At 36.6% G+C, this 21,812-nt stretch overlaps 1 protein-coding gene across 1 annotated transcript in view; it reads right to left on the bottom strand.

Annotated features, from left to right (window-relative positions):
- cep350 (centrosomal protein 350) overlaps positions 1–20,975 on the bottom strand; it is a 44,252-nt gene extending 23,277 nt beyond the window's left edge. Inside the window, exons 1-19 of the mRNA XM_073819220.1 lie at positions 20,891–20,975; positions 20,762–20,805; positions 20,445–20,559; positions 18,862–19,018; positions 18,180–18,730; positions 17,870–17,983; positions 14,405–14,527; positions 12,085–12,201; positions 9,551–10,173; positions 7,380–7,504; positions 5,649–6,532; positions 4,755–4,905; positions 4,360–4,505; positions 3,504–3,675; positions 2,379–2,632; positions 2,120–2,283; positions 1,908–2,018; positions 1,522–1,662; positions 17–150 (exon numbers count right to left, since the gene is read on the bottom strand). Of these exons, the coding sequence (XP_073675321.1) occupies positions 17–150; positions 1,522–1,662; positions 1,908–2,018; positions 2,120–2,283; positions 2,379–2,632; positions 3,504–3,675; positions 4,360–4,505; positions 4,755–4,905; positions 5,649–6,532; positions 7,380–7,504; positions 9,551–10,173; positions 12,085–12,201; positions 14,405–14,527; positions 17,870–17,983; positions 18,180–18,730; positions 18,862–19,018; positions 20,445–20,559; positions 20,762–20,805; positions 20,891–20,975 (4,211 nt within the window). The remainder of the gene's footprint in view (positions 1–16; positions 151–1,521; positions 1,663–1,907; positions 2,019–2,119; positions 2,284–2,378; positions 2,633–3,503; positions 3,676–4,359; positions 4,506–4,754; positions 4,906–5,648; positions 6,533–7,379; positions 7,505–9,550; positions 10,174–12,084; positions 12,202–14,404; positions 14,528–17,869; positions 17,984–18,179; positions 18,731–18,861; positions 19,019–20,444; positions 20,560–20,761; positions 20,806–20,890) is intronic.
- Between the last annotated feature and the right edge of the window lie 837 nt (positions 20,976–21,812).

Below are 21,812 nucleotides of genomic sequence, written 5' to 3'. Positions count from 1 at the left end.
GAGGTGAGAGAGTTACCTGTCTGTGTTGGGGTGTGGCTGCTGCTGTTTCAAACTACGACTGTGCTGTTTCTGCTGATCATACTGGGTCGTACCGGAGGGGCCAGCAACATTTAGCGCTCCTGCAATCTGTGAACGAGCCAGCTCAGTCATCTATAGGGAGAGAGAGAGACAGTTAAATACACTTTTAATCCTTCAAGCTGACTTTAAAGAAAGAGCCACAACGCCTTGAGGGAGGATACTTTACACTCAGAGAAGATAAGCATGTAATCCTCTTTCTAAACATTTGTGCTTGTTGTAGCATATAATTAAACACCCAAGGTTTTGTCTATGAGAATTTTTAAGAATTATCATTTTAATTGAGTGAGTCAAGATTTAATTACAAAAATGAGTCCAAACACTGTAAAGACTCTACATATGCGCCAATAATAAAAAAAGCGAGTGTCCCATGGCACGTGGAAATTCTATATTATTTCAGTTTTCATTAATTAGATTTTAATTAAAAGATTTATATATATTTGACTATTTAGGTTTCATTTTTATTTATTTCGAGTTAGTAATTTAAAAAAAAAAAAAATCATCTTATATTAATATTTTATTTTGCCTTCATTTCAATTAACAAAATAGTTTTTAATAGTTGTATCTGTAAGGTTTTGTCCTGATTATGCTTTTTAATAATCAAAATTAATAACTACACTCAAAGATTATTAATGTTTTTGAAAGAAGTCTCTTCTGCTCATTTATTTGATCCAAAACACAGCAAAAACTACAATTTTGAAACATTTTTACCATATAAAATACCTGATTTCTGTTTGAATAGATTTTAAAATGTAATTTATTCTTGTGATTTCAAAGCTGAATTTTTAGCATTGTTACTCCTATTATTATTAGGTTTCAGGTTCATTTGATGAATAGAAAGTTCAGAAGAACAACATTTATCTAAAATAGAAATCTTTCTTAAAATTATAATCGCCTTTAATCAATTAAAAGCATCATTGATAAATAAAAGTATTATTTTTTAAATAATTTTATTTAAAAATGGTATAGTGTATGTTACAAAAGCTTTTTTTTTTTTAATAAATGCTAATCTTTGCATCTTTCTACTTAAAGAAATCTAAAAAAAAAGCACTCAACTGTTTTAAATATTGATAACAATAATAAAAATGTTTCTTGAACAGCAAATCAGCATATTAGAATTAGAATAGAAATCTTAGAATAGAGATTTCTAAAGACTAAAGTAATGATGCTGAAAATGCAGATTGGATCACAGGAATAAAATACATTACATTTAAATTACAGTTATTTGAAATAGTAAAAATATTTCAAAATATTACTGTTTTTGCTGTACTTTGGATCAAATAAATGCAGGCTTGGTGAGCAGAAGAGACTTCTTAAAAAAAACATTAAAAATTTTACTGTTCAAAAACTTTTGACTGGTAGTGCTAAAAATCAAATGATAATTTCAGTGACTCAATCCACAATTATGTTAGAAAAAAATCCATTGTATCTGTGGGCTGAGCTCACCTCTTTAATGTGTCGTGCTGTTTCTGCTGTGTGGCGTGCAGCCTCAGCCTGCTGGTTTATCATCTTGTTTGTGGTCTCGTGCAAACCTCCTAACGCCTGCTGTTGAGACAGGAGCAAACTCTCCTGCAGCTCTGCATGGGCCTTGAATCAAACAAACATTCACGCATTAAAAAGATGCAAATCTTTTAACTAAAAATGCTTACACAGATTTCATCATCATTTCCTTGTAGATCTCTTTTTTTACACTTAAACTTATTCAGTACCGTTTAAAACGCCTACCAGAATGCACATTTGAGGTTATTATACAAACAGCTTTCAAATTAAAAAATTGACATGTAATGTCCTCAACAAAAGGTCCTAAACTTTTAACAAAGTTGTGCAAATACCCGTGCAGCTTTCTGTCTGCTTTCTTCAAGTTGCCGTTGTGTTTCGAGGGCTTCCTGCTCTGCTTTCATCCTCAGCAAGTACAGTTCACGCTCATGCCTCTGTTGCTGGGACTGCAAGAGTCAAAGGTTACAGGTCACCCTCAAACAAATGCCCACATACCCACATGACCACAGTAGGTTAGATAATTGCTTTAGCAGGTGCATAACTTCACCTTGAGAATCTGAGCAAGTGACACTGTTTCTTGCTGTGCGAGAGACACGCCTCTCACTCGCTCCACATCACCAAGCTGTCGCACCGACTCCTCTACTGCATCCAGGTAACTGAGTTCAGCAGACAAGCGCTGCTGGAGGACCACAGGAGCAAACTGGAGCTCAGCTGAAGCTGGGGACACATAGAAGAATAAGTAAACCCATTCCATCCCTGAACTGAAATTCTTTATTATAGCAGACTTCTAGACAAAACTGGTTTACCTGCAGTCCTGTGCTCTGCTCTTCCTGGGCTTTGAGTAAGGGGTGAGGGGTTAGATTTAGCCCTAGCAGCTGAAGAGGAGGATGAGGAGGAACTGGGCAGAGCTGCGTGAGGGGAACCCGACCCTTGGGGGGACCCTCTGATTAGGATATTGTCACCTGAAGACAACCGGGAAGAACCAGAGCTGGCTGGAGAACCAGCTGCAGGAGTTGTACGAGGGCTTCGGGGAGATTTCTTTCCCTCAGAGCCAAAATGACTAATGAAAGAAAATGGAGATAAATTAAGAACAAAATGTTAATCTTATATTTTTGTTGGAATAAACAAATCGACTTCAGAGATTACTTAAAACAAGACTTTCTAATTAAAAAATGGTACAAGCTAACAGGTTGAGGTGATTGGTGTACACCACTATACTGTGACAACCAAAATCTCCATTAGTCAAATATCTCTCAACAAGGTCTTTGTGCTACTGTAGCTGGAAATTATTTCAGAGAACTGCGCAGATGATCGGAGTGCTCCTTAAACTTATGTTAACACATTAAAACTCTCTGCCAATAAATAAACCCATCCAGAGACCACACCTCTGAAAGACAGAACTCTCTGAGCACTGAAAATGCAGGCAGGCATAGGAGAATCTGACTCACAGACTTCAACAAATGCCACAGGGAGGCTCGAATGTCACACTAGGGGGAAATATCTCATTGGCAATGAGCCTGACCTGCAGCACGGCTAACCTACTGAACAAAAGAGCCAGTGTGTACGTGCACGTTGCCTCCCGCCTCGCTTTCTGAAGGCTACAGCAGGCTGAACACTTATACCCTCCATCTGACATATAGCAGAGCTAATATTGACACTGGCTCCTCTGGGTTCTAATAATTAGGATAAACAGGAACAGCATGGATATTGCGTTTAAAGATATTTCCGGTGTGTGCTCAAAACGTCCGAGTTCATGTCCGGTTACTTGCAGACTAGCAGAACGGCAATGAAAGATGACTGCAGTAGTAAATCGAAAATGTTTCTCTTTTTTAAAAATGGCATTAAGATACATGTAACAGGATTTGTAGATGCTTTTATTCAACCTACAATGGCTTTAAGGTGTATTATCCTGTGTGAGCTAATGTGTTTACCTATGGATGGAGTGGACTGAGGCACCCCCCAGTGTGCTGTCTGTGTCCATGCTCTTGTGGGAGCTACGACTGGATGCTTTCTCTGAGCCGCTTTTCCTAAAACCCTCAAGAGGGAGATCAGACAACGCAGAGGATGTGTTTCTTTGTCCCTCCAGTGGGCTCCTTTCTGAAGCTGTAGGAATGCACACAGAGATAAAAATTAGGAATGTGATCATGATACAAAAATGTCAGTGTTCAAAATTTGCATAAGTGAAATTGAGTAAGCATTGCTCATACTATTATAAGCATTGCTTATAAGTTTAGCTTGTGGTCAAAAGTTTACATATGCTCGATTCTTAATACTGTGTTGTTACTCGAATAATCCACAGCTGTTTTTTTGTTTGGTTATAGTTGTTCATGAGTCCTTTGTTTGCCCTGAACAGTTAAACTGCCCACTATTACAGAAAATTCAACACTCACTGATGCTTCAGAAGGAAAAACAAAGCATTAGGAGCCAGGGGTGTAAACTTTTGAATGGAATGAACATGTATATTCTTCTTATTCTGCCTAAATGTAATTTTTTTCTTCTTCATTTATTACTGCCCTTCAGATGCTACAGAAGATAGATACATGATTCCCAGAAGACATTTACTACTATTTAAATTCAATAAGTTTTCACCCCCTGAATTTTAATGCATTGTGTGAGCGTTAACATTTTGCAGATGCAAGGTGTGTGTAAACTTTTGACCTCAACTGTAAAGACTGGTGTCTAAGTACTAGTACTTCTGATATATCCCCATAGGAATGAAGAACGGATTTCACACTGACTGTACCACACTCAATATCACATGATGTGACCTTCTATAATGTATCTGACCTCTCTTGCTGCTTGAGCTGGCTGAGTGTGGAGAGGAGAGGGGTGTAAGAGCTGGTGAATGTTGAGATCTCTCTCCAACTCGGTTACTGTTTGCAGATCTGCCACTAAGCACCTCGTCTGGAGGACTGAACCGACTGTGGCCATTACTGTGGAGAGAAGGCATCAGAGTTTATATTAATCTTATAATGTGGTACATTGTCCACATCTGTATGTATATGATTCTACACAGAGCACATGAAATGTGAAGGATGGTATAATAGAGATTATAGAGCAACACTGCCCTCTTCAGGCTGAATACTGGAAATTTTGTGTTTTCAGCCTGTTTTCCATTTCTAAAAATAATTTAAGTAAACAAGGTAGTGATCTATTAAGCATTAAAAACTTTTTTGTTTTACCTGAGGCCATTGGGACTTCTCTTGGATGCTGATTGGCTACTGGGGCGTGAGGAAATGAAGTCTTCCTCATAGACCATTCCATCCAATGAGCTGGCACCAGATTGAACAGAACGGAGAGCCGGAGAACTCTTACCGCCTCTCTCTTCAAATGCTAAGAAAACAAATACGTTCAATGAAAATATAAACTACTGTTCAAAAGTTTAGGGTGAGTAAAATGTGTGTTTTTTTAAAGAGGTTAAAATTTATTTATGAAGGATGCATTAAATAAATTAAAAGTGACAGTAAAGATATGTATAATGCTACAGGTTTTCTATTTCAAATGCTGTTCATTTGAAAAAAAAAATTGCAAAAACAATATTAAGAAGCATTGATAATCAGATACGTTCAACACTGATAAATAAAATTGTTTCTTGTACATCAAATTACTGGAGTAAAGGCAGCTGAAAATTCGGCTTTGTCATCACGGAAATAAATGTTTTAAAGCTGCAATAATATTTCTCAATATAACCATTTTAAACTGTACTTTTCATCAAATAAATGCCAAAAAGGCAAAAAAAAGGAAATACAGACTCCAAGCTTCGGTATAATAGTGATTTCTAAAGTAATGATGCTGAAAATGTAGATTTGATCCCAAGAATTCAATGTTCAAATAGAAAACGTTTTTTTTTTTTTAAGTAAAAATATTTCACAACATTACTGCTTTTGCTGCATTTTGGATCAAATAAATACAGGCTTGGTGAGCCGCAGAGATTTCTTAAAAAAAAAAAAACATTTAAAATCTTACTGTTCAAAAACTTGTGACTGGTACTGTATGCATAGAAAAATCCATATAAGGCATTGCTCTAGTACAAAAAGTTATATAAAGTAGGTCAAATTAGTTTTTGAACTTCTCACCTTTGCCGTAACTCAAGGTTTTTGTAAATATATTGATAACGCTGTGTGGGCTTCCCTTGGCCAGTTCTTCCCATGGTCCATTGCTTCCTCCTTGTACCAGACTTGGCACATTAAAGGGCAGGTGCTTCTCTGCCTCTTTCTGAAAGCGTGAAATTGGGTTCAAACTGTCTCCATTCAGATGTGCACTATATCCTCTGATTGATTTGGGCAGCTCTTGCAGGTCTTCGTCAGATATACTGCCCTCACTGAGCAGAGGACCCTCGCTGATAGAACCTCCGCTGGAGTCCAGCTCATCTTCCTGAACAACAGGCTTTGGAGGAGAAGGAGTCTTGCGTGTATTTCTAGAAGTGAGGCCAGAAGCCGCAAGTGTTTGTTTGTTCCCAGTTTCCATTCTCCCCCTAAAGCTATGCAGGTTGCCCACACCTGGAAGGGCCAGGTCATAGGTGTTCGAACCGGCTGCGAGCAGCTTTTCAATCCTCTCAACCAGGTCATCAGAATCTGTCGGATTCTCTCTTACAGGTGGACTGACAGGTTTAGCCCAGCGGTCATCATTAGGAATTAAAAGACCCGTGCCTGTATCCCTGGCACAACCGTAGTTTATTCCGGCACCGGCTAGTTTACGTGCCTCGCTCTCAATACGGCTGGAAAGAGAGGCAGCTGTGGCCTTAAGAGCTTCAATACGGCTCATTTTGCGCCCTGTGGTTAAAGGTAACACAGCATATGTAGTTTGGGATTCTTTGCTAGGTAGTGAAGGTTCTGGATCAAGTTCTAACAGCTGTGAGAAGATTTGACCAGAAGGGGGCGGTAGGGAGCTGCCGACCCTCAGAGCAGGACTGTGTTGGTTGGAGTGGAGCCAGGGTGACCCTGCAAATCCCAACCCATTCCTACAGAAAACAATAGAAGATAACAGATTATTCGGGTATTATGACCATATGACCTAAAAACACTAACATACACTAATAATAAGCATAGTAAGTTTTTAAGTGGAGTCACATTTGTGACCCTGGACCACAAAACCAGTCATATGTAGCATGGGTATATTTGTAGCAATATCCAACAATACATTGTATCGTTCAAAATTATCGATTTTTCATTCATGCCAAAAATATTAAGTAGAGATCATGTTCCATGAAGATATTTTGTAAATTCCCTACTGTAAATATATCAAAACTTAAGTTTTGATTAGTAATATGCATTGCTAAGAACTTCTTTTGGACAAATTTAAAAGCGATTTTCTCAAAAAATTGACCCTTATGTTTTGTGGTCCAGGGTCACATATGGCAAAAATCATGCAAACTCACCAAACCTAAAAATCGTTAGAAGTTTTAAAATACAGTTTTAATCCATTTCAGGAAGATCCCAGTGTTAACAACTTCAATACGCAGAAGACGCCGCCAACTACATGCACTTTAGGTGGCCATGGAAACCGATACAGGCCAACAACAAACACTTCTCGCTGAGCACTGAGCTGACGGATTAATCTGTTCTTACAGAACTACTTGAAACAAGAGCATGTCATCTGTGTAAGGGAATACAAATGACTTTCCCATTTAGGGAAAGGGGATATTTTGTTCATATTTTCAGGGCTTAGAACAGATAAACACCAAAAAAAAAAGGAAGCTCTTTGGTGGAAACAACAGCTGAGACGAGCAGGTTTTTCTAGCTGGAAAACCAAACATTACACTTATGACACAGATGATGTAATGGAATAAGCCTCTGTGTGTGCTTTACCTGAAGAAAGGAGGCTGGCATTGCTCCGGAAGGGACAGATCACTGCTGGAGGTGGCACTTTGAGGTCGATCATGCCTTTTGTTTTCTTTATCAGACTCTCCAGATGGCTGGTATACTGGTCTCGGCTGCAATATAACAACAAAAACACTTAAAATAGTGGTCAATCAATATTGATTTGCCTAGACACCAGAGTGTCCAATAGTATAACTGTGATATTCAGTATACAATGTAGTTATTAGGGCTGCCCCCTAATAGTCAACAGTAAGAGGCTTGGTCAACCAAAATTTAACAATTCACTCGCAGAAAAAAAAACTAAATCCACAGTAAGTAGCGAAGTCATGCAATCTGTGACAGACACAAAGTTAACGGCTGATCTATGTGGTAATACAGTACATCGGGACGGACATCCAAATGCTTTCCTATCATTCATTGATGGTAAATATGGCTTACCATCTACATTATGTAGGTAATAACTGAAAATGTGCACTGTTAAAGTGTGTGGAGTGAAGAAAATGAATAGTAGCATGTTTACTGCATGACAGATGGAGGCACTGGTGTGGTCACTTTCTATCCGAAAATATATTTATACTCCGCCATTTTTGGTAATACATATTTTGAATCCGTAAAGACTCTATGTTTATTTGTGTGCACTCACAATAACAACAAAACATTGTGCTTTTGTAAAATAATGTAAAAAAAAACAAAAAAAAAACAGGATGTGCTTTTTGCCGTCTGTCTTTGAACGTCTCGGTCTTTCAAAACTCTGTGTATACTTGCCTTACAGACATGAACATACACAGAGAGAGTGAAATGTCTACTTTCAAATGAACCAATTCAAATGGAAAACAAATATTCTCAGATTACGCAATCTGAATATGAAACATGCATACAGGCGCATCCGCTACTTTGGAGATGATGAGTCAATGTCGCAGAATTAATCTCTTAAACCAAAAAACAAAGAGATGGTCAATTAATTATTATTAAGTTAGTGCAGCCTCCTTACTGTTTTCTCTGACACATTCATAATAATTACTTCTGCTGGTGTGCTGTGGCAAGCTGTATATGTGCACTTAAGAACTTATTAAGCTATGGCAATTAAAGGCACATAATTATGATTTACATGGTTTATTAATAAACGATTAGTCAACTAATAGTTTAAAATAGATGACTACTAGTCGACCAGGAAAATCTTTAGTCAAGGGCAGCCCTAGTAGTTATATAGTTTTTTTTTTTTTTTTAAAGAAGTCCCTTATGCTCACCAAGGCTGCATTTATTAGTTAGAAAATACAGTTAAAATAGCAGGATTTCTTTTTTTACAAAATACAGCTAAAATAGTAATACTGTGAAATATTATCACAATTTGAATGTTTACTATTTCAATACATTTAAAAATGGAATTTATTCCTGTGATGGCAAATTGGAACACGATCCTATTTAACACACCTGTTATTACTAAAGTTAAAAAGAGTTGTGCTGCTTAATATTTTTGTAGAAACTGATAAATTTTTGTAGAGTTTTTTGACGAATAGAAAGTTAAAAAGAACAGCCTTGATTTGAAACAAATCTTTTGTAACATTATACATGTCTTTACTGTCACTTTCAATCAATTTAATGTGCTCCTTGTTGAATAAGTGTTAATTTATTCTTTCATTACAAAAAATACTGATGACAATCTTTTGAAAGGTAGTGTACCTTAAAACGGTGTCAATTTAATCTAATTATTTTACTCAAAATATGTTAATTTTCTATAAATCAATGTGACCCTGGACCACAAAACCAGTCATAAGGGTAATTTTTTCAAATTTCATTCATACATCATCTGAAAGCTGATACAACCATTTGAAAATCTGGAATTTGAGGGTGCAAAAAATCTAAATATTGTGAAAATTGCCTTTAAAGTTGTCCAAATGAAGTTCTTAGCAATGCAGATTACTAATCAAAAATTAAGTTTAGATATATTTACGGTAGAAAATGTACAAAATATCTTGATGGAACATGATCTTTACTTATTATCCTAATGATTTTTGGTATAAAAGAAAAACTGACATTGCTGCAAATATACCTGTGCTACTTGAGACTAGTTTTGTGGTCCAGGGTCACATATAATAAATGTAATAGCTGTAATATCTTATAAAAGTAGTTCAACAAGATGCAGTACAATAAAGGTTTACCTGCTGTACTATGTTTTCTACGACACCACCGTTGATCTCTTCTCTGAGCTGAGTCTGTTCCAGCAGAAGTTTGGTGTATGTTTCCTGAAGCCTTTTCTTTATCGGACCTTCAGGTGCCACTAGGCCCTTGGTGGCCCCTGCTCGTTGTCTCCTATAGAGCTCCTGTAGTCGTTTATTCTTATTCTCTTCCTCCTCTCTCTGAGCCCTCCTCTCCTCTGCTTGGCGTTTTTTCCTTTCTTCTTGTTTTTGAGCAATATACAGTCGCACCGCTTCTGCATCATAGTGCCGTTTCTTTGTCACGGGATGCTCAGGAGGATCTGCTTTCTTGGTAGTCTTGGCAGGGCTGGCACTACGAGAAACTCTGGTTGAGGCACGAACTTTGGAGCGGGGTGCTTCTGCCCTTCTGCTGCTATCCTCCTCTAAATGCAGATCATCTAGGATGCCACGAATGTCAGCTGAGAGACGGTCTGTGCTGGGAGATTTTCTTCTATCAGCCACTGTTGATCTGGCAGGTCGAGCTGGTTCCTCTGGAAGAATGTGATTGGGAGGTCTTTCTGCACTGGCAGGCCTTGACCGCCGGCTATGCTCAAGACGAGGATCAGAGCTGGAACGGGGAACAGGTCCTGCGGGAAAAGAAAGAGAGAGGCATCAGGACACCACATTTATGGAAATAGCTCTGCTGCTTAATATTTTTTGGAACCTGTGATTCTTTTTTTCAGGATTCTTTGGTGAATATAAAGTTAAAAAGAACTGTATTTTTTCTAACAATATAAGTATTTGCAATCACTTTTTAATAATTTAACACAAGCTTGGTGAATAAAAATATTAATTTCTTAAAAAAACAAAACAAAAAAAACAACAACTTTAGATTTCTATTTTAAATAAAAGCCGTTCTTTTTATTTTTTATTTATTAAAGAACCCTGAAAAAATATCACAGGTTCCAACAAGTATTAAGCAGCACAACTGTTTTCAACACTGATGATAAATCATTATATTAGAGTGATTTTTGAAGGGAGTAATGATGCTTATATCTATCTATCTATCTATCTATCTATCTATCTATCTATCTATCTATCTATCTCTTACAGATCCCAAACTTTTGAATGGCAGTGTATACATACACATATACAAATAGATATATACACATACACACACAAAATAGGCCCTGTATTTATATGTCTGAACTGGAAAAATATCCTCTTCAGTGGTTGCTTGCATATAATGTTTAAATCAATACAGCATTGAGCATTTCCGTCTCTGCAGTCCAATAAATCAGTATCGGAGTGGCTGTATAAAGTCTGGGTCCAGCCCTGCGTGTGTGGAGGGCAGCAGGACTGTGGAAGGAATCAGGTCGGCTTGTGCAGTGAGTCAGAAACACCAAGTCGAACCCTTTTCATTACGGTCACTGGGCAGCAAAGTTTACCAATGCGGGGAGGCTGTCTGAATCTTTATTTATTAATAGACCTGACACTTGGGCTACTAGCTTCTGGAACACTAGCACTTTGCAACAAATGTAATATTTAATACAGTTGGCATTAAACTAATTTAAAAATCATTTGGTTGAGCATTTAAAATATAAGAAGCCAAAAACTAAATAGCTTGTGACATTTGGAGCCAAACGAAAGCAGATATTTTAAAGGAGAAGTTTACTTCCAGAATGAAAATGTATTCACCTCCTATTCTATCCCCTATAAAGCTATTCACGTCTTTATTGCTTCAGTTGAAAAGAAATTTAGATTGAGGAAAATATTCCAGGATTTTTCTCCATATAGTGGACTTCAATGGTGACCAACGGGTTGAAGGTCCAAACTGCAGTATCAATGCAGCTTCAACTTAAGAATTATAATCTTATCTAATGAAACTATCTGTCATTTTCTAACTAAAATACAAATTTCTATACTTTTTAACCACAAATGCTATTCTTGCACTAGCTTGACCTTGCACGTTATGTAATCATGCACGTGTGACATAGGCAGAAGTACCAACCCAGTGTTTACAAAGCGAACACGCATGAGTTTTTCGCACTACTCTACCTTTTTTCAACCGAAGTACACAAACAAAGAACCAACCACACATGAGTTTTCCAACCTGATTACGCAATGCTAGAAGACACGCATGAGCATCACAGAGCTAGCGCAAGATGAGCATTTGTGGTTAAAAAGTATATCAATTTAAAAAAATGTAAGAAAACGACAAATCGTTTTGCTAGATAAGACCCTTATTCCTCGTCTGGGCTTGTGTAGAGCCCTTTGAAGCTGCACTGAAACTGCAATTTGGACTACCTTTCGGCTCCCATTGAAGTCCATTATACAAAAAAAAATCCTTTAATGTTTTCTTCAAACATCTTAATCTCTTTGCGACTAAAAAGCGAAAGACATGAACATCTTGGATGACATGGCGCTGAGTAAATTATCAGGAACTTTTTTTTTTTATTCTGAAAGTGAACTTTTCCTTTTAGTTTTGCTTGTGGTTTGGCTGAGCTCTAAACTGTATGGTGATAGAGTGGAGTCTGGCAGATGTCTTATCCTCTCACCTGTTTTCATCTGTGTCTCTGAGGACTGTGCCCGGGGCTCTCTGTGTAACCGTGGTGGCGGCCCAAGCATCATCTTCACCAGCTTCTGCCCATCTCGCCACGATGACGTGCTGATCGCTATGGAGACAGGATACGTTGATACCTTGAGACTACGGTTGGTCCATAATTAATTTGTACTTTTTTTTTTAAACAAGTGTGATTAAGGCAGAGAGGAAAGTAAGACAAAAGTAGCTAATAATAAAGAGAATAGCTGCACTGAATCACATTCACACAGATGTTTAATTAAACCAAATCGCCTGGTAAAAATTATCTTTCTCTAGAGGGAAAACCTCCCGCTTACATTTAATGATAGAGGGATTTCGAAATTGACTATTTAATAAATGTTTCTGGTCTTACTGTGCATGGCATTATAAAAAAAAATTAAATTAAGATAAAATTGTATTACATTTTTCACACTCTAAAATGTATTTACTTTCATGTTGACGTAATCAGCACCACATGGAAGGGGGAAATTTTTTTAACCATCATCTATGTCATTGTTTCACAATTGAAGGTGGATAATTCAATTACCATCCTACAGTTGAGTTCAAAAGTTTACACCCCCCTTTCAAAATCTGCAAAATGTTAATTATGCAAAATAATAATTAAAACCAATTCATACAAAATGCATGTTATTGTTTATTTAGTACTGACCTGAATAAGATATTGCACAAAAAATATGTTTACATTTAGTCCAAAATAAATAACTGAATAAAAAAAAAGAATGATCTCATTCAGTCTTAATACTGTGTTGTTGCCTAAATGATTCACAACTGTGTTTAGTGATAGTTGTTCATAAGTCCCTTGTTTGTCCTGAACAGTTAAACTGCCCACTGTTCTTCTTAAAAATCCTTTAGGTCCCACAAATTCTTTTCCAGCATTTTTGTGTATTTGAACCCTTTCCAACAATGACTGTATGACTGAGATCCACCTTTTCACACTGAGGACAACTAAGGGACTTGTATGCAAACAATGGACTCATGAACAACTATCACTAAACAAAAAAAAAAAAAACACAGCTGTGGATCATTCAGGAAACAACATAGTATTAAGAATCAAGGGGATGTAAACTTTTGAACGGGGTCATTTTTATAAATTCAACTATTATTCTCTCTTGTGGACTATATGTAAACGTCTTTTATGTGAAATATCTAAATCAGGTCAGCATTAAAACAATAACATGCATTTTGTATGATGCTTTTTGTTTTGGTAAACTAATTAACATTTTGCAGATTCCGAAAGGGGGGGCGTAAATTTTTGTCCTCAACTGTATATCATTTCATTTGAAAAATAATACATTCTGTATGTTTGAAATATTTTTTTTTTTTGGTTCAGCAGAAAAAAAGTATTAATCTTGAGCCCTGTCATAGTGGTGATAAAGTTACCTTCAAATGTCTGTATTATTAAACCAGATTATTCAATAAACTCTTTCAAACTTGACAGTAGCCCAACTGTTCCACTTGCTCAGCAAGATTCACTTAAAAATGTTGCTCTGGCCTGAGAGTAGGCACCCTAAAAGTGAAAACTGACAGTTCATGCTGATGTCTGTTTGCAGCAATGATGAGAATTCAGTGCGTACTTGAATTGCCTTTTGCCTTGCGCTCCAAAACATTTCGGAATGCATCAAATAAAATCTAGTTTGTGCAGCTAGAAGCATATGCACTCACATACAAACCTTCTTGATAGAGTTAAACTAAGAGGGACACTGTGAGAAGTCCTAACAGACGTTAGAAAGCTATCTCTGAAGTTATGGGTGCACAGGGTACACTAGTGGAGGGGTGGAAGGAGGAATCTGATTTCACTTTTCTGTCCTGCCGTGACTAGACTGACACCTCTCCAGTTGTCAGCGAGGCCACAGCGGTTTGAGCTGGGATGCATCAAGCATTCCTGTGTCACAGTCGCCGCAGCTATCCTGTTAATCTGCATGCTACACATTCTAGAAATTTCTGTTGGGATACAAGCCTTAGCTCGTGCTTGCAGACGGACATTAACACACATTTGTTTCCAAGAACGCCCCACAGAGAACAGGGCACAGTAATGCTGGCAGGTCAAGAGAGGCTCACTCAGGGCTGCCAGCATGTGTGTGTGTTTGTTCATGTAGAGAATTTGCACATTTTCAGTTCAGATTGTGATCTTCATATGCAAAACTACAATTAAGCACTGTTCTGTGAGCATTTAGATGTTTAATTTCAATATCATTTGCTTAAATAAGATACAGTTGTTTGCTTATGTGACACAAGGGGTGTGAAAAAGAGAAGCAAGTGACAAAGAGAGCTCAGACCTGGTTTAGTATTTGAGTCCGGTGCAGAGGAAGATCTATGCACTTTCCTAACAGGCTTGGATGGTTTCTTCTCTTTCACCCTCTCTCGCTCTGCAGGCCTCTGCTTTGGTTTTGTGCTCTGTGCTGTGAAGGACAGACAAAGAAGATTAAATTGGTTGACAGCGTTTATCAGGGTTATCATTAACTGAAACTATTAAAACTGAAATAAAATATAAAACAAAATATAAACAACAGATGAAAATTTAGACATGTATGGAAGCCCGTTTCTGCCACTGAATAACAATAAAAAAAGGTTTTTGCGGCTTTTTTTCCTCACAACTCTGACCTTTTTTTGGCAATTTTGAACTTTCTCAGAACTGTGAGACACAAAGTCAGAATTGCAAGATATAAACTCAAAATTTTGCACAACTGCAAAAATAAGTTACGAGAAATAAGTAAAATTACGAGATAAAAATGTGCAATTCTGACTTTTTTCCTCAGAATTGCGATATAAACTCGAAATTGCAAGAAATAAGTCAAAATTGCGCATTATTTTCCTCGCAAATGCTAATTTATTTCTTGCAATTCGGACTTTGTCTCATAGAGATATAAACTCATAAATGCGAGTTATTTAGTCTAGTTTTGAGGGGAAAAAAAAGGCTAATATGTTCTCAGAATTGTTAGTTTATATCTCGCAATTCTGACTTTATTTCTCAAAAATCATGATATCCTGAGAAAAAAAAAAGTCAGTTGTACATTTATGTCTCGCCATTCTGACTTTATAACTCGCAATTGCAAGTTTTATACCATGGAAGTTTATATTTCACAATTCTAACTTTACAACTTTCAATTGTGGATTTATATCTCACAAATCTGAGACAAAAAAAAAAATCACAGTTGCGAGAAAAACTCTGAATCATGAGATAAAAGTCGCAATTAAATTTTTTAAAATTCTTTGGTGAAAACAAAAGCACATGAAAAAAAAAACTAAAATTTAACAACCAAGCATAAAAATAAACGCTACTTCAAATTAATAACATATAAAAACTATAATAGTACTAAACCAAAACACTAATACTAAATAACACTACTAAAATAAAATAACACTGATGTTCATTACACTACACTCTCTTATCCAACAGTTGCCCACATTTACTCATCAATAGCTATTCAGTATATAGTCGTGGCCAAAAGTTGGGAATGACACAAATATTAGTTTTCACAAAGTTTGCTGCTAAACTGCTTTTAGATCTTTGTTTCAGTTGTTTCTGTGATGTACTGAAATATAATTACAAGCAATTTCAAAGGCTTTTATCGACAATTACATGACATTAATGCAAAGAGTCAGTATTTGCAGTGTTGGCCCTTCTTTTTCAGGACCTCTGCAATTCAACTGGGCATGCTCTCAATCAACTTCTGGGCCAAATCCTGACTGATAGCAACCCATTCTTTCATAATCACTTCTTGGAGTTTGTCAGAATTAGTGGGTTTTTGTTTGACCCGCCTCTTGAGGATTGACCACAAGTTCTCAATGGGATTAAGATCCCAGGCCATGGACCCAAAATTTCAACATTTTGGTGACCATGGTTAACAATGGAAGAACAATGATTTCAAACATCACCCTCCTTTTAACATGTCAAGTCTGCCATTCTAACCCAATCAGCCTGACATAATGATCTCCAGCCTTGTGCTCATCAACATTCTCACCTGAGTTAACAGTTTTTCGGGATTAAGTTAATTTTCATGGCAAAGAAGGACTATGCAATTCATCTGATCACTCTTCATAACATTCTGGAGTATATGCAAATTGCTATTATAAAAACTTAAGCAGCAACTTTTCCAATTTCCAATTTTTATGTAATTCTCAAAACTTTTGGCCACGACTGTACATCAGCTTGGCCCATAATATAGTAAAACATCAATGATTCAATGAATATTCACAATATAAAAGTAAACAGCATAAATTTTCAAAATTATATATATATATATATATATATACACACACATATGTATTATACATTTTTAAATGCCCTTAAGCGTTCTAAAGATCATCATTAGAGTAATTTGACATCTAGCTGGTATGAGCAAATTAAGATGCAAGATTGATTCATTCTCGTAACTAAGTTCAAACACCCCCGTTTTACTGTTTAAGCCAATTCAAAACATGGAACAGACAGAGTATGGAAAATGGACATCTAGAACAAAATTAGATTTTTCTGTGATGCAAGAATCCTTACATAATTATAAATGAACCGCTACAAATGTCTACCTCTTTAACGACAGCATCTACAGTATGTCAACAGGGAATTAAGCTGCATTGTTATGCATATTATAAATGAGCTTGTTCCATAATGCTATTTTAAGGCACGGCTGAGCAAACTGATGCAATCCTCACAAATAACCTTGAAGAAAACTCTTAAGAACAGTCTGGGGCTGACATGAAAACTTGTAACTACAGCTGTGGCAGTACGCCTGGAAACTCTGAACCAATTAGGAGCATGTAAGTCATCGTCCAAAAACGGTTTGGATTAACCATGCTTTTTTCCCCCATACTGCAATCTACCAGAGACACATTAAATTCTGTAAATTGTGTCATCTGCTTTGAGTAGCAGGTAAAACAGTATTGTTGTCCTAGTTCCTGTTCATTACTCATGCTTCCTGACTCAGAGAGCTTACAACAGGCAGTAAAACAGCTTTGAGCTCTGTCACATCAATGGATAACCATTTAAATTCCACATAAATAAATAAATAAATGCCCAATTTACTATGCTGCAGTAAGGCTGAAATCAAGAGAATGACTCAAATGCAAAACATTTATAGCAGCAGTAATTTTAAGATGACAACCAATGAGCTATGTATGATTGAGATACTGTTTGTGAATACCTTCATTACACCACTCACATAGTGTGAAAGTGTTGTTATTATAGGCTAAACACTGTAGCTTTTCTGTTATTATGTTGTTGATATTACATTAATTTATACCTTATTATTACATTGTATTACACATGTGATCCTGGACCACAAAACCAGTCTTAAGTAGCACAGGTATATTTGTGGTAATAGCCAAAACTACATTATATGGGTCAAAATTAACAATATTTTTTTTTTTTTGTCAAAAACCATTAGGATATTAAGTAAAGATCATGTTCCATGAAGATATTTTGTACATTTCCTACCATAAATATATCAAAACTTAATTTTTCATTTGTAATATGCACGGCTAAGAACTTCATTTGTACAACTTAAAAAGGCAATTTTCTCAATATTTTGATTTTTTTCCACCCTCAGATTCCTAATTTTTAAGCAGTTGTATCTCAATCAAATATTGTTCCATCAAAAAAAAAAAAAAAAAAAACATACATCAATGGAAAGCTTGTTTATTCAGCTTTCAGATGATAAATCTAAAAAAAAAACCAGACCCTTATGATCAGTGTTTTGGTCCAGTGTCACATATTAGATTATAACATTCTGGAAAACTAAGTATACCTGTTAGCTGTTGTGTCAGGTCTTTGTATATTTCCCTGCTTAAGTTCTGGAACTCATCCTCTGCCCACACTTTCCCATCAGGTGTGCGAATCTTAGTCTCACTGGTGTTGAAGCCTAGAAAACGAGAAAACACAGAAGTGAGCTTCCTCATATTTAACAACTTCATAAAACATTTATCTGATGCTTTTATCCAAAGTGTCTTTGAGTACATGTAACCTGAGGTTAAGTGCCTCGCTCAAGCACAATGGAGATAGTCCTTTTGGGGTTTGAACCTGCTACCTTTCACTTTTCTTTTCTGTAGTCGACTTACCTTTGTAAATGGGTGCTGGAGGGGCTGGGGCCACTTTCCGAACTTTAGCAGTAGGTACTGTGGCACAATTTGTTGCCGCCCCAATACCCACAGGTTGCTCCAAGTATCCCAGCAGCTTGTTTCTTTCTTCTGTTTCCTCCAAATGTTCCCTCTGTCTGCGGATTCTCTCTTTTAGCTTTTCTAACTTTTCATCAGGTTGGCGTCGTCGCAGATTCTCCAGCCGTTGCGAAGCTGTGATGGAACCGGGGATGGACGTCAGGGAAGTCTCAGCTTGTAAGTGTGTTCTGGGGCTGACTTCTGACCCTAGTAGGTCTTGGTCAGGTTGGTAAACAGCGTTAAGAGCAGACAGGTCATTGAGGTAGCGTACAGATGTGCTGTCTACAGCTGAGGAACGTGGGCTGTCCAAATCTGCGGTCTGCATGTCTCGGGTGTCACGCTGATAGACCAGCTGGCTTAGAGCAAAGTCAGGTGGAGGGATGACCACCTCTGTCGGCAACGAATAGGATTCTGGTTCAGAGTGGGCCTGGGACACTGGCAGCGGAGATGCTTCCCTATAATAAAAAAAATTAATGTGAGAAACATGAAAGAATTTCCAAGAAGAAACCTACAATCAATATTGTTGCAGTTTCTGGTTGCAAACACACATTTAAGCTTTAATACTTTCATTTAATCCAGCTTTTACCTGTATGAAACAAGCGGTTCTCTAAACTCCACTGCACTGGGTTTCCTGGCGTTACTGTCCAAAGTGCTGTTCCTCAAGGGACTGCGGGAACTTTTGTCTGGACTGCGTCGACTTCGCATTCTGGACTTAGACCCACTTTCCTCTGCATGATGCCCATCTGTGGTAAATAGATAAAGACATGTAAAGACAGGTAAACAATGAAAGAACTCTACACAATGTTGTACCATTCTTACATGTAATCGTATGTATATCTGTAGAAGAATTAGAAACTTTAATGTAAACTTCCTGGTGCGTCAAAAACAAACACAGAGACTAGCGTAGTCCAATTCACAATGAAGAATGACTCTCATGAGTCAGTTTTATTGATGAATCACTCAAAACTCAAATAGCTGTTACTAAATTAACATATGACTCACAGCATTTCAAGCCTTTTCTTTGATATATCTGACTCTTAATGCAGCAAGAAAGGTGTGTACTAAATTAATTAATTAAAATCAATTAAAATTAATACATTTTTAAAGACTGGATATTTAAAAAAATACCAGTCAAAAAATTTAACAGTACAAAATATTTGAAATATTAAATATTTTTACTATTTAAATGAACTGTTTTATGTGAGTATATTTTAAAATGTAATTTATTCCTGTGATTTCAAAGCTGATTTTTCCTTCAGAAAACATTCTAATATTCTGATATGCTGCTCAAACAACATTTATTATTAAGTTTAAAACAGCCGAGTAGAATTCTTTTACGTTTCTTTGATGAATAGAAAGTTCAGAAGAACATTTATCTGAAATAGAAATCTTTAATAACATTATAAATGTTTTTCTCATTACTTTTGATCAATTTGATCAACTTACAGATAAATGCTGATCTTCAGATCTTTCTATTCCTCAAAAAAAAAAAAACTCTAAAATAAATGTACTCAACTGTTTTAAATATTGATAATACTAAATGTTTCTTGAACAGCACATCAACATATTAGAATGATTTCTGAAGGATCATGTGACACTGAAGACTGCAGTAATGATGCTGAAAATTTAGCTTTGATCACAGGAATAAATTACATTTTAAAATATATTCAAATAGAAAGCAGTTATTATAAATAGTAAAAACATTTCACAACATTACTGCTTTTGCTCAAATTTTGGATCAAATAAATGCAGGTTTGGTGAGCAGAAGAACTTTAAAGAAGAAAACATTAAAAATCTTACTGTCCAAAAACATTTGACTGGCAGTATACAAAACAAATACCAAATTAGGACCACATATTAAGTAAAAAAAATGCTTTGACAAGTTCAAAAGATATTGAAGGATCCTCAAATGCATTTGTGTTGTGTTTTACTTTCTTTTTTATATTCTTCATTCATAATCATTATTCATTTAATCATTTTATTACTCTATATAATCATATACTCATTTATAATAATTATTATAGTACATTCAAAACATTCCACTGTATGTTTCATAGTGACATGGTACAATACTATATAAGGTGAGCTTAAAAACACATAGCTAAGAGATGTACCATAGTCTCTAATGGATTTCCTCTGTATGTGTTACAGAGGATGTGTCTGCCTCACCTCTACGGCTTATTTTCCGTCCGCCACTCACAGATGCTTTCTTTGTGTCAAGCACGGAGTCCAGAAGCACTCCAGTGCCTGGCGCTGCCTCCAGACGATTTTCAATGTGTCGCAACTGAGACAAACCACAATTAGCCATTGAGTCAACAAATCTCGGCACTCATGGGGATAATGCCGCAAATACTAAACCTACAGAGTATACCTCTGTATCTTACTTTCTGATCTCTTATAATTGAGCTTCTTCAGAACTACTTGAATCACAAATAACAAAGTCTGTATGTAACAGATATCTGAAGCATGTGTTAAGAAATACTCACAGCAGCTTTGGTCTGATTTAGACTATTCCAGGCATTAGATATCTCTGCTGAGAGATAAAAATTCATGTAAGTAATCACACAAACATGCTCAACATGATGTTTGAAGTATAGGGTGACAGTTGGACAAACCTCTTCTGTTGTCTTGCTCTGCAAGGGCAGCCTGGGAAGAGACAGAGGCTGGCGGTCCCGCCTCGCTTCGCAAGCGACTCCACATCGCTATGCCAACCTGAGAGGAAAGGGGAAAAACAGGCAAACAATGTGAGAGAAGCAATTATCTTGTCAGCATCTGCTGTCAAACATTGTTTTCTCTGGCAATGGCTTGTTGCTTAGATTATGACCCTAAGTGGCACTAAAGCACATGACTTCATTCACAGTACTCTTTGTGCAAAAGCAGGCTATAAATTTGGCCAAACCAGGAGTTTAACTGATAGTTACGAAAATAGATTGATCAAAGCATATCACTTATTTAATGTTTCACCCACAGGCCTTAGTTGCTCCATCAGCAATAGAGCAATGTGTACAATTTGTTTGATTGCCTGGAGCCCAGACATATGACATCTCAGAGTTTTTTCAAATCACACCGTCTTCCTCTAAGCACTATCGTTATAACAGAGTCCCTGTCCTTGTACATCCCCAGAGCAAACAGATTCAATAGTCTATTCTAGAGTAAATTAAAAAAAGCATCTAAAGCACTGTGACAAACACATTCCAAAGGGAGGCTGAAATCACTCCCAGCTCAGAACCTTGATTTGTATTGAATTAATAATGCATGCATAAGACATATCTTAGAGGCATGCATGCATATTTCATTGATTACAGATCTATGCTGGAAAGCAGAGGTGAAGAGTCATTTAAACACGTTCTACTGCTTTTCTAACAGTAACAAATGAGGTAACAGAGTACTAAATGTGTCTGGAATGAGGAAAACAACTTTGAAGTCAGCATGACATTCACATTTATTTTCTAAATGCATACAGTGGTGGGCAAACTTATTAAAATACTAGTATTTTCACCAGCTAAAATGATTTTAAGTCAGTTATTTCTATCTTTT

Source organism: Garra rufa, chromosome 15, assembly GCF_049309525.1.
Source record: "Garra rufa chromosome 15, GarRuf1.0, whole genome shotgun sequence".
Classification (NCBI taxonomy): Eukaryota; Metazoa; Chordata; class Actinopteri; order Cypriniformes; family Cyprinidae; genus Garra; species Garra rufa.
This window is presented reverse-complemented; position numbering and strand designations above follow the sequence as displayed.